Consider the following 12,388-nt stretch of genomic DNA (forward strand, 5'->3'; position numbering starts at 1 on the left):
GTAGGGATTTCATGCAGTAGCTTTTATTTATTTTATTATGTTCACGAGTGAAATGCAGCCACGTGTCACTTATTTTTTGTTTTTAAAAGGCAAGCAACGGATCTTGATCAGAAGATACTGAATCAAGGTCAAATGGCGGAGTAGCTGAGCCTGAGCTTTCGTGAAATTGAAAAAAAAAATAAAAAAAAAATTCTCTCTTGACTGATCCCGAAAATCCCGCTCCCCATCTCTAACGAACATAGCTGTGAATTAGGCAGCGAAGTTTAGGGATTTTTGGGATTGCAGGAGAAAAAGGAAAAGACCTCCCAATTCTAGAATCTCTGATCAAACATTCATTTCGAGAAAATTCAGGTATGCGAGCCTTTTTTACTTTTAGTACTATGTGAAAAGGTTGTTTTTTGCTGATGAAATTGGTTTTATGTTTGCTGCTAATATGTAATGAATTTAGCTCGATTGTGTTACTTGTATTGTGTTGTCCATTATGCTATCAACACAAACAATTTTACAATTTTTGATGTTGGAATTCACCAAAAATGTCAAGAATGTACACAATTCCAAGATAAGATAGCTATTTTCATGCTTTAATTAACTAAAATGTTGATATAGTTTTGAAATTTCGATTAGAAGAAGGGTTGTATGTTGCTTGGTGGCCTGTGATGGCAACGGACACGACGGCCCTGAGCTACTGGCTGAACTGGAGATTCTTGCTGTGTGCAATATGGATTGTGGTGGGTATGATCGTTGCAGCGCTCGTTATATGGAGGTATGAAGGGCGCAGCTCGCCCAGTAGTCGTACAAGTGGGGATCAGAGGAACAAGGGTGCGTCTTGGGCAACAAGTTCGAGCTCAATCCATCCTGTTTGGCTGCTTGGTTTTCGGATTGTTGCTTTCTGCACCATGCTAGGATTGATTCTTGCTGATACTATTCTCCATGGTGTTGGCATATTCTACTACTACACGCAGTTAAGGCCGTTACTTTTGACAATATGCTTCTTGATCACTTTCGATTTTTAGCAGTATATTGTAGACTTGATAGTGTTCCAATAATTGTGTATTTTCACATAAGTACCTTATGGTTTAATTTAATTTTTTTATGATAATTCCATTTTGCAGGTGGACATTCACATTGGTCACCATCTATTTTGGGGTATGTCACATAAATTTACATTTCCTAATGTGTTGTAATTTGCAAACTCTCACTATATTGCTTCTTATTTGATCTTGTAACATACTATAATCACATAAGTTTCTTATGTTCTGTAGATGGCTTCATCTCTCTCCATCCTCGGATGTCTGCGTTGCTGCATTAAAAGGGAGACGAAGGGGGATCATTCCATCGTTGCAGATACAGAGCATGGCCTGTTTGTACCACCACCGGACACCACAAAAACAAGCTTGAGCGACTCTCACAACACTACTCCTGTAACTCCATCTATCGCAGAATACGCCTTTCAAATAATCTTTCAGGTAGTTTTTCTCCAAAATCATGAAACACATCCTTTGTTTCTGCAAATGCAGTCCATTAGTCTATTTTAAGACAAGAACTTGCTATAAATAAGAACTTTCTTTCTCGTGTTTATCAATTCCTTCTGCTACTACTTGGTTGTAGATATGTGCTGGGGCTGTCTTGCTCACTGATTCAGTTTATTGGCTCGTACTGTACAGCAAAGAAGACAATATATCCTTTGTAAGTAGAATGTTATGATAATACTCCTATGGACTATTGACTGTGTAATGTGTATTCAATTTGTTGTATTCTATCCAACACAGCTGGAAGTTTGCATGCATTCTGTCAATGCAGTTTTCCTCCTCGGCGACACCATTTTAAACGCCCTGGTATTCTCTGAAAGCCCTTTTCTCTTTCCTTTTCTTGGACGAGAGCCTACAAACCATACAGAATTGATCGTAAACCTAAGTTTGCTTCGAAGATTTATCGACTAAAACAAGTGTGATTTTTTCCTTGCAGAGTTTCCCCTTCTTTCGAATTGCATATTTTGCTCTGTGGACATGTGTATTCGTCATTTTCCAGTGGATCATCCATGCTTGTGTTTCAATGAGGTTTGCATTTCTTTTTTCTTAAAAAATAGTAAGAAATTAATTGTCTTAGTCATATTTTAATCAAAATATTTCTAGCATTGTTTGACATTAGGTTGAAATTTCTGTGTAACAGTTGGCCGTATACCTTCCTAGACTTGTCATCTCCTTATGCACCCTTATGGTAATCTCTCTCTCTCTCTCTCTCTCACACACACACACACTAAACTTCATTCTCTTCATTCTATATGCTCATAGTTGATGGACAAGCAGGTATCTGGGTGTTGGCTTGATGCATATTCCATTATATGGGATCTTCTCTCTTATATTCAAGATCAAGCGACGTTATTTATCAAGATAGCAAGACTGCAACAATAATTTTGAGGGGATAAAGCTCATCAAAATATATCCTAGATTCTAGAAGCATAAATTGGCTAATACTGAGTTGTATGTCTAAACAATTTTTTTCGTACACAACTGGCACAAGTATTTCTGTGACTGAAAATTAAGAATACAAGGTTATACAAAGACCGCTCTTCTTGCTCTCTCGTCTCTACAGATGTCAATGCTTTTACAGTCACCAGTAGAAAACAAAAATCACAACCATGGTTCTAATTTGGTACAATCGGTCAAGCTTGAACATAGTCTCTGATAAACTGCTCCAACTGAGAGATGTCACCAGTCGAACCAGAAGTTTCTGCAACTGAGATTTTATTGAGGCACTGATGAAATGCAAAAGCTTCTCCAGGTACCCCAAGTGAGTATTCATTAGCAATGTCAGCTGAAGATAATGCTGTTCTTGATGCACGGAGCTTGTCGCTGAGCACAAAACAAGAATTACAGAAGGAAATGAGAAATATGATTCGCAATATAATTTCATTAAATCAAGACAAACCAAAGCAAGTAATACAATAGGAATGAGTTATATGTATCAAGGCTTCACACAATAACCTAAAAAACATCTACTCAAAGCTACTATCACCCTTCATTACCTTTCTGATCCAAGCCTTGTTATGTCTGTGTATGAATTATTCCAGAGGTGCAAAAGGCAATTTGTCCACTTTTAATTAATTAGTTTAAGATGATATTTTCTGGTGATGCTTGGGACAGGGGAGTTCTTTATCAGTGAGACATCACGGCATACATATCTAACTAGAAGAAGAGCAAATGTTCCGACAGAGGTGTCGGAAATAATTATCTTACATTTCCTTCTCGAGTTGTTTTCTGATGAAATCTTTTGTATGTGCTGTAACTTTGTCTACCTTGTTGCACAAGAGTAGCAAAGGGATCTTTCTCTTCACAACACTAGCCTTGGTTAAAATATCATAGAGGTACCTGCATGAATAAATACAACAATATATATAAAAACCAACACAACATGAGATGAAATTTCAGGCCTCTGCAAGACGATGCTAAAAATCCAAATAGTACGTACTCTGAAGCAGCACGGACATTAGGTAAGAATTCCACAGCATCTACTACAAAAACTATTCCAGCTGCCAGAGGCAAGAATTCATCTAGTTTGGGTCTAAGACGTGAATGCCCAGGAACATCAACAATGTGAACAGGATTCACTTTTCCCTTCTGCAGCATGTAACCGAATTATATTTAGTTCAACACCTTTGTTATTATACTTTAGGTGAAAAATAATAAATGTTTATTTTGCAAGCTGGATACAGCAAAGTAACATATGGAGTAATTTTGGCATTAGATGATATAATTAATTTATGCTTGAAAATGATATTGTTGCAAGAGACACTACTTAATCAGTTAAACATGCTCGAAGAATTCATCTAAACCCACTTTTCAGAAGAAATAAAAGGGTGCATCACCTTAGTTGTCTCCGAGTGTAGTACAAATGTATCCTCATTTGGTTCCATTGATGTCACAGTACCTTGATGGGAGGAGCCATCCCGAAGCTGGAACATGAAAATTTTAATTAAGTAAACTATAACAGTAGTACAGTACTCGATTCAAGAAAATAGGAAGAGAATCTAAATCATCTAAAACTCTTTCTTGCATATGTACCTGGTAAAAAAGAACAGTTTTTCCACTTCCACTTAATCCAGTGAGCACAATGGTATTCGAAGCCCTACGCTTGAAAAGACGAACTGCAGCCACAAGTATTTCAAATAAATGAACAGAGTGAACATACCCATTGTCATGCAACTGACGATACAAACCAGAGCATTAAAATAACATGTTTAGTGTGCATTACAAATTTTGCACCAAAAGTTTATACACTGAGGCAGTTTTCACCAGACAATAAGAAGTCATTTTGCCGGAAACTGGTCATCTCTTTAACATTTGCCATATTACACAATGCAGTCAAACTTGAAGCACAACTGTAACGTGATACAAGAGTTACCTACGATGTCCTATCTTGAGAATCACAATTGAACTATTTCATCATAGGACTATCAATTGCTCAAATCTCATTTGAATTTGTACCATGAAGCATAATGAACTAAGCGTTTACACTCTTTTTGGTTTGATTAAATTATGATCAGCTCAAGCTCCAGTGCTCCACTCCACAAGTTAAAATAAATAAAATCACACTGAAACTAGCAAACACCTCAATCATATCGTCACTATATTATAGCTCTAACAATGTCAGTCCACCAGCAACTAATTAAACTATATTAAACACAATCTGAAGCTCAAAAGAGAAGGAAAAATCGAAACATACTTATATAGATTCAACTCGCTCACGTCTTCAAGATGCCTAAAATTGGGTTTGCAATTGTGCATAGGCAACAGCGCAAGTGTGAAATTAGGTGATTTTGTATCCACAATTGATTGAATCACTCTAAATATGAAATTTCAGATATCGATCACTTAACAACACAGGAGCAATGAGAAGATCGCTATTCGCTTACGACTTATGCAAAATCACATGCACAAACACAATGCTACACGACCAAACAGCTCGAGCAACAGGAAGAAAACATAATTCAAAATTCACCTCGAGTCGGTAAAAAAAAATTAAGATTGTTAGGTCAACTTACTGATTAAGAAGAAGAATATAGTGAAAATGACTACTCCGATAGCACCATAGAGCTGCGTTGGCGGGATACTCTGCACAAATTCGTGTGCTTCATTGTGTAACTGCTGCAATTGGATCTTCAGATTCTCCAATTTCTGGTCATCCATTGCTATTAAAAAAAGGTTCGATATTATCAGAACTCAGAAATAAGTGAATACGATTTGAGCTGTGAAATTCAAGTCGAAAACGAGATCTACCGGCAATTTCCTTCCAATTGAAGGAATAAAGAAAGTGTTGGTTTCTCCCCAAAATAATAGAAACCCTAATTGAGGAGATCACGACGCGACGGAGATTGGATCCTAATTCGACCGGTCCGTGTACTTTTAGGACTTAGGAGAATTTATTTTTTCGATTTTTTGTGTATATGTAGCAGAATTTATTTAACGAAATGATCCCTATATTGTAAGGGTATGTTCGATAAGGCTGTAATGCCAAGATAGAGATTTATATCTTGGCTTTTTTATTTATTTGATATGATTGAAATACTTACCTCAAAGCCCAGTATAACGTCTAAGCCCGTCTCGGCCCGACCAAATATACACATTAATGCTAAGCTATGTATCCCACCAAATTTTCTCTCTCGATATCCGATTCTACCTCTCTCTCTCCAGCACTACCCACATCTCATATTCCAATGATTCTCCCCCTTTCTCAATAAAGTTCACACCACCGTGGAGCAGGAACGCCGACGACCGCATCTGGAGGCACGATTTCGGATGCCAGAGAGCGGGTTGCAACGCGGCTGGAGTATTCTTCGATCAGACGCTGCACGATGACCTCTTTGAGGCAGACCACCGGAAAATAACCATGGATGGCGAACCCAAGCCGATGATGGAGCTGCGTTGGACAATGGCTGTGAGAAGGAAAAGAGGCGGAAATAGGGAGGCCAAACCGGATTTCGGCTGAGGAACGCCGCCGAGTCGGCGCCGTGCTGGACGAAGGTGCTAGAGTCCCGATTTTTGGGACTTGCCGAGAGAGAGAGAGAGAGAGAGAGTATGATGTTTCTCTTTGATTGTCTGTGACAACTAGTACCTTTCTTCTTCAATTTCTTGTTAATGAAAGATGTAGCAGTGATGATTTTGTTGTATACCAATTTTTCACTTTGATTTTTTCCATTCAAATGTCCAAATGATTCTTTGATTCTCGAAAGTAGTGATGATACTGTGGTTATATGAGCATATTTGATTTTCCAAATAAATTGCTCTTAAAAGGATTTTGGATCCACAGGTTTGCTTTGTTTCTTTAGACGAACTCCTACTACGACACATTTTTAAAGAAGGGCAATTATGTCATTTCATGTGTTATCTGGTACATAAATTTAGATAATATCTCGCCTATCAAACAACAACGTAAAAGTTTTATCTGGTCATATATTGACACAAAACCCATATTACTTATCTTAATTCACGTATCTTTTTATATCTCACATTTCTTATCAAACGGACCCTAATAATTGTTGAAGTATAGAGACACACGAAATTATTTGGTTTAGTATTAATAAAAATGATCCCTATATCGTAAATTAGATCAAGATTTTGTTATATTATTATTTTCCTTAAATTAGGTACCAAATCATAATTTAAAGAAGAGTAAAGGCCAATTTTGGTCCTAAACATATACTCAAAATACGAATTTGCTTCAAAACATTCATTTTTTCAAAAATGGGTCCATAACATATTGAAACGCTGTCAGTTTGGTCCTAAATATATGAAAACGTTGTCGGTTTAGTCCTTTTTTTGACGATTCCATCAATTTTCTTACAGTCAACCGTAATTAACAAAAAATTTGACCAGATTAGTAATTAATTAAATATAAAATAGAATTAAAATTTAAAAATATTAAAATAAAATCTCTCTCACATCTCTCTTTCTCTCCCCCCTCTCTCTCCAGCAATACTCAATTCATCACTCTCCCTCATCAATTCTAAAATCTGAGATTTGTAGTTGTAAGCCTAAACCATTAATTCCATCAAATTGCTTCGAACCGCCAACTCTAGTTGTTGATCCTTCAATGGCGTTTCAACGATTTCCACATCCTTCCCCATGATGCAAGGATTCGATAATCCATTCCACAAATTCAGTAGCTTACTCAAACACCTTGCCACCTCCTTCATCGACAACCTCCTCTCTCTGCACGACCTCACGCATTTCGCCGACACCATATTCCTCACCCTTGCATCCCTGGGCGCCGGAGCCCTAGGATCGTACTCGCTCATAAATTTCCGCTTTTTTATCAGCGGAATCGTCCAATCCACCACCAACGACGACGAATTCACCATATCCAGCTCTGGCAGTATGGAGAGCTAATCGGAGGCAGCGGGGCCAGGTTGGGGAGCGAGGATTGGTGTGGAGGAAGTCATACAGATTGTCGTTGCTCATGAATTCGACGAGGAGGCGGCGGCCGTCGGAGTTGGTGGAGAAGCCGAGGAGGTTGACGAGGGAGGGGCTGTAGAGGGAGGAGAGGATGTCGATCTCATTGTCGAGGTTGTTGGCAGAGGGCTTCTTGGAGTCGGAGAAGTTGGCGGTGGCTAATTGGAAGTCTTTGTAGGTGAATTCTTGGATTTTAATGGGGTGGGAATGAGAATTGGATGTGGAGATGAAGGTGTCGATTTAGCAGGAGAGGGTACCCCTTTAGAATTGACGAGGGAGAGTGATGAATTGAGTGTCGCCGGTGAGAGAGGAGGGAGTGAGGAAGAGAGATGTGAGAAATTCTATTTTAGATTTTTTTAATATTTTTATTTTGAATTAAACTATTTTTAATTTATTAAATTATTATGCATCATTATACTAATTAAGTCAAAAAAATCGTTAATTGGGTGTTGACAGTCAGAATTAACGGTTCCGTCAAATTAGGACCACTTCGTTAACGATTTCAAATGTTTAAAGACCCGATTTTCAAAAATTGAATATTTTGAACCAAATTGATATTCTGACTATATATTTAGAATCAATTTTGACCTTTACTTTTTAAAAAACATTATACTTCAGATCATATCACAACTTAATCCAAATAAATAACTTAAATATAACAAAAGAATTTCATTACGTAATTGTTCGATTAAAAATCTTGAATAACTAAATTAAAAATAACACAACGTATAATTCAATTTTAAAAGTAAATAATTTTATATTCTAATTTTTCTTTGAAGTGGGATGTTTTACTTCTAAGTTCGTCAATCATACTTTTTTTTAGTAAACTATTACCTGGACAATTGCATTTGCATTTTTGCCTGATAAATTTTATGAGCACCAATAGTACTTAACAATGGGGATAATTACGTTTTCGATCCTTTCACACTTTTTAGACATTTGACATTTCTACTATTTTTCTATATTTTTGGCTTAAAGGCAAGGGCATATACATCTAATATATTATTACCTCCATCCACCAAAATTTGTCCCACTTTGATTCGGCACGGATTTTAAGAAATGTAATGGAAAGTGAGTTGAAAAAGTTAGTGGATTGTGGGTCCTACTTTTATATATTAGTTTTATAATAAAATGTGAGTAGGAATAAGTTAGTGGAATATAGAGTCCACTACCAAAAATGGTAAATATGAAATGGGACAAATTTTGGGAGACGGACGGAAATAGAAAAACAGGACAAATTTTGATGGACGGAGGTAGTACTATATATTACTCACACTCTTTCATTATTTCTCTCACTTTTACAAATTTATACTGTATATTAATTTCTATTGTTTTTCCATCTCTATTACATATACTTATATTCAATTGTTTCCGTGCTATTGTATATATATATATATATTCTTCTTCAATAAAATAATACTAGTAGGACTCAATACTAGTAGGACTCAATTGTTGGGGGTGGGTTGGGGGTTGAGATATTGAATTGTGTGGGTCATCTCTTGAACAAGAGATGGGAGTAAAAAAATTATATCATGAGGCTAAGGGTGGGAATATGAGTATCCGTGGATATTCGACCCGAAAAAGTCGAGTACCCTTCTAAAAATCATCTAAATGTCTATCCAAAACCTGACCCGATATATTTACGGGTGGGTTGGGGGTTGAGATATTGAATTGTGTGGGTCATCTCGTATTCAAGAGATGGAGTAAAAAATTATATCATGAGGGCTGAGACTACGAGGACATGAATAGTTATTAGAAAGGATTGATCGTTAATGACTAAGTCTTGCAATTAAATAAAGTAAGAGAAAATTAATAGAAGAGTGGTGAGAGAAAAGTAAAAAGAATAAGGTACGAGAATAAAGTAAGAAAAATTAAATGGGTTGGAATTTGAAAAAAAAGAAAATGATCCAAATGTAATGAATAATCCAAAATAAATACTACTGACACAACACTAATGGGATACACATGAAATACAACGATAATTAGTTGTATTCCGAAATTTAATTAAAATTTGTTAAGATCACAGAAAATTGATAAAAATTTTGTCTCCACCACTTAATTAGTACTCCCTCCATCTATGAAAAATATGAGCTATTTTTTTAGTTCATTCCTATAAATTATGAACCTTGCAAATTTTTTTAATCCGACTACAATACTAATGATATGGATCAAACTATCTACTAACATTATTTCTACTATCCTTTTTCTACATCCTTACTAACTACTCACTCCCAGATAATTTGACCCAGTATTCCATTTCGGTCCATCCCAGATAATTTGACTCATTTCACTTTTATCATTTTTGGTAGTGGATCATATATTCCACTAACTCATTCCTACTCACATTTTATTATAAAACTAATATATAAAAGTAGGACTCACATCCCACTAACTTTTTCAACTCACTTTTCATTACATTTCTTAAAATTCGTGCCCGGTCAAAGTGAGTCGAATTATCCGAGACAAAGGAAGTATGTCTTAAAATCGTGCTCAACCAAAAGTTCATATTGTTCGAGTTCAAAGACAAAGGGAGTAATTCTAGGAGTAGTTATTAACAATATATTGTGTAATACTCCTCTACCCTATAAAAATAAGGTCAGATTCATTTTCGGTCCGTCTCATAAAAATAGTTCATTTGCATTTATAGAAAGTTCTCCTAAACTCATTATAAATATAAATCAATTTATGTACAACTTACTGTTATCACTAGGCCTACCATTAAACACTTACTATAATAATGTGAGTCTCATTATCTACTAACACTATTTTAAATATCATATTTTCTCTTCATCTTTTTTACTTGAGTGAATTGCATTTTTAGGCTCTATACTTTCAGTGACGAACAATTGCGGTACCTATACTTGCAAAATATCATTTGCGGTATCCAAACTATACCATTTGCTCGTTTCAAGTGCATTTTCACTTTTTGAGCAAGCTTTTAGGCAAAAACACCCCTAAAGAACTAAAGGGGATTTTTGTACATTACGTTCCAAAAGTAGGGCCACTGGGAACATTTTCCGATGAACTGCGATGAATATTATATTCACAAAATCAGTTGAATATTAAATCACAAAATCTAAAGTTTGACCCATAGCTCTAAACACTGAATTGTTGCGATGGATATTAAGAGCATCCGCAATGGTCGGCAAGCGACCGGCTAGTCGAACCATTGCAGTCGGCGAGAGCGAAATCGGCTAGCGCTTTGGCGTGGGCTTGTTAGGTTTGGTATACTGAAAAGCATGTTTCAAGCATGTTTCGAGCAAGTTTCGCTCGAATAGAATCTTGCTTGTATACGTAAAACTCTATAATCCACTTTTAACCTGATTCAGTATTATTCGAGCAGTCTCGCACGAATAGAATCACTATTATTATTACATTGTGTTTGCTTGTGCATTTATAAGATGTTTTACAAACATTTAAATGCATAAGAAGTAAACAAAGTCTAAGTCTTTTGCTTAGTAGACCGGTTGTGGGCGTCGTCCACTTTAAGGTAACACGGTCAGATCTATGCAATGCTTTGCAAAAGAAAAAGAAGAATTTCACAACCTAGATAGGCTTTGGCTACCTATCGTGAAAGGTTGCAATGTCAGTCCGCATATTTCTAAGCCTTACTGAAATAATTTGACATTGGTGTGGTATAGCACTGAACGGATCTAACAGCAAGACGTGTCTCTATGCTATCTACTGAAAGACTAGGTCTTGATAAAATATTATTTCTTAATCTACATATGTTAGCATTGAGCATACGGTATTGATTATGTACTACTTTGACTTATCAAATGGTGCGGGTTTTTCGTAACCCAATAATCCTGATATATTGGGTAGTGGTGATTAATATCTAGCGGTGCTAGGATTGCTATTATGTTGAAACGTGCACGAGGTGAGTCTCGTTTGATAATGTCCTCAAGAGGAGCTCGAACAAGGTTTTATTATTCGGAAAACTGGCCAGTTGGAGTTTTATTACTCTATGAATAATAAATAAATGTTTCTTGCTAAGTCCACTCTTGGAATTAATAAGATATTAATTAATTAAGTCCATAGCAGACATTAATTAATTAATGGACATTTATATCTTAAGCGCGGGAAATAAATAATAAACAACGGAAACCCGGATTACTTGTAATTTCGGATTTGGATGGGGAGAGTTCAATATTACTTCTGTAGTGGCTGCTCGTAATATTCCAATATAAGCTTGTATTAAATTGTGGGTTCAATTTAATTAGTAAAAAGCTAATTGGGCGAGCCCATATCCAAAACCTTCCATAGATCCCTGTCTGGGCCCAAAAGGAACTTAATATAAATAGGAGAATAAAGGAGACAGAAATAACACAATTTTTCATTATTGTATTTTTCGAAAATTTCAGCTCCCCAGCTGTAGGAATTTTTGAATTCCACTCCTATTCTCAAAAGGATTTCTTCTGTCTTCTTTATTTAAGTCCTAGTATTCTAGTAAGATCAGCCCACACTGATATTGGAGTACAGTTCGGGAACCAGAGAGAAGATCCGTGGTCTAGTATTGAAGATCATCTCGTGGAGAAGGCGCAAGCAATCGTCGATTCTTTGGAGAATCAAATCGGTAACCTTAAACCGTAGTATTCATGTTTAGGATTTACTTTCTATGAGCATGAATTATTTGCGTTCTAGCATGCAATTATATGTTAAACATGTGAATTGATTAATCGCATAATCGGTCAAATAGATCCTTGTCTGATTTATTTGTTTTGTACAAGTCTTCCGCTGTGCAAGGGGCAACAAACCCCAATCAATTGGTATCAGAGCCAATTTTTGGCTCTGATTATGTGGATTAATTTCTATGTTATGTGATTTGTTATGAATGCATGATCGCTGTTTACATCTTTCGTATGTGTAAACAAAGTTTGAACTCTTTGCGTGAAGTTTAATCATGCACATTATGTGATCTCGTAATGTGATTAATTTAG

At 36.2% G+C, this 12,388-nt stretch overlaps 2 protein-coding genes across 4 annotated transcripts; one reads left to right on the forward strand and one right to left on the reverse strand.

Moving 5' to 3' along the window:
- The first annotated feature begins 102 nt into the window (after positions 1 to 102).
- On the forward strand, positions 103 to 2,578 carry LOC125207498 (uncharacterized). Of its 3 annotated transcripts, none has more exons than XM_048106871.2 (9): positions 103 to 351; positions 607 to 961; positions 1,113 to 1,146; positions 1,263 to 1,466; positions 1,609 to 1,686; positions 1,770 to 1,835; positions 1,966 to 2,057; positions 2,170 to 2,217; positions 2,307 to 2,578. In XM_048106871.2, the coding sequence occupies exons 2-9, from the start codon at positions 657 to 659 to the stop codon at positions 2,392 to 2,394; spliced, it is 915 nt and encodes a 304-aa protein (XP_047962828.1). In that variant the 5' UTR covers positions 103 to 351; positions 607 to 656; the 3' UTR covers positions 2,395 to 2,578. The 3 variants fall into 3 exon arrangements, with proteins under 3 accessions (XP_047962828.1, XP_047962826.1, XP_047962827.1); XM_048106869.2 differs by having other exon boundaries at positions 625 to 961; XM_048106870.2 differs by having other exon boundaries at positions 628 to 961.
- Positions 2,429 to 5,433, reverse strand: LOC125207499 (uncharacterized). Its single transcript, XM_048106873.2, has 7 exons — positions 5,277 to 5,433; positions 5,042 to 5,188; positions 4,062 to 4,144; positions 3,866 to 3,952; positions 3,469 to 3,617; positions 3,237 to 3,368; positions 2,429 to 2,852 (listed from the first exon to the last, which is right to left on the reverse strand). The coding sequence occupies exons 2-7, from the start codon at positions 5,184 to 5,186 to the stop codon at positions 2,663 to 2,665; spliced, it is 786 nt and encodes a 261-aa protein (XP_047962830.1). The 5' UTR covers positions 5,187 to 5,188; positions 5,277 to 5,433; the 3' UTR covers positions 2,429 to 2,662.
- Positions 5,434 to 12,388: the final 6,955 nt, after the last annotated feature.

The sequence above is a fragment of the Salvia hispanica genome, chromosome 6 (genome assembly GCF_029641045.1).
Source record: "Salvia hispanica isolate PSC_SH4W2 chromosome 6, Shi_PSC_v1, whole genome shotgun sequence".
In the NCBI taxonomy this organism is placed as follows: domain Eukaryota; kingdom Viridiplantae; phylum Streptophyta; class Magnoliopsida; order Lamiales; family Lamiaceae; genus Salvia; species Salvia hispanica.

Coding starts and splice junctions, on each gene's coding strand:
- LOC125207498 (XM_048106871.2), top strand. CDS start 657: ATGGCAACGGACACGACGGCCCTGAGCTACTGGCTGAACTGGAGATTC. Junction 2,058..2,169: donor CATGCTTGTGTTTCAATGAG/GTTTGCATTTCT, acceptor TCTGTGTAACAG/TTGGCCGTATACCTTCCTAG. Junction 2,218..2,306: donor TCTCCTTATGCACCCTTATG/GTAATCTCTCTC, acceptor ATGGACAAGCAG/GTATCTGGGTGTTGGCTTGA.
- LOC125207499 (XM_048106873.2), bottom strand. CDS start 5,186: ATGGATGACCAGAAATTGGAGAATCTGAAGATCCAATTGCAGCAGTTA. Junction 3,953..4,061: donor AAACTGTTCTTTTTTACCAG/GTACATATGCAA, acceptor TTCATGTTCCAG/CTTCGGGATGGCTCCTCCCA. Junction 3,369..3,468: donor AATGTCCGTGCTGCTTCAGA/GTACGTACTATT, acceptor TTATTCATGCAG/GTACCTCTATGATATTTTAA.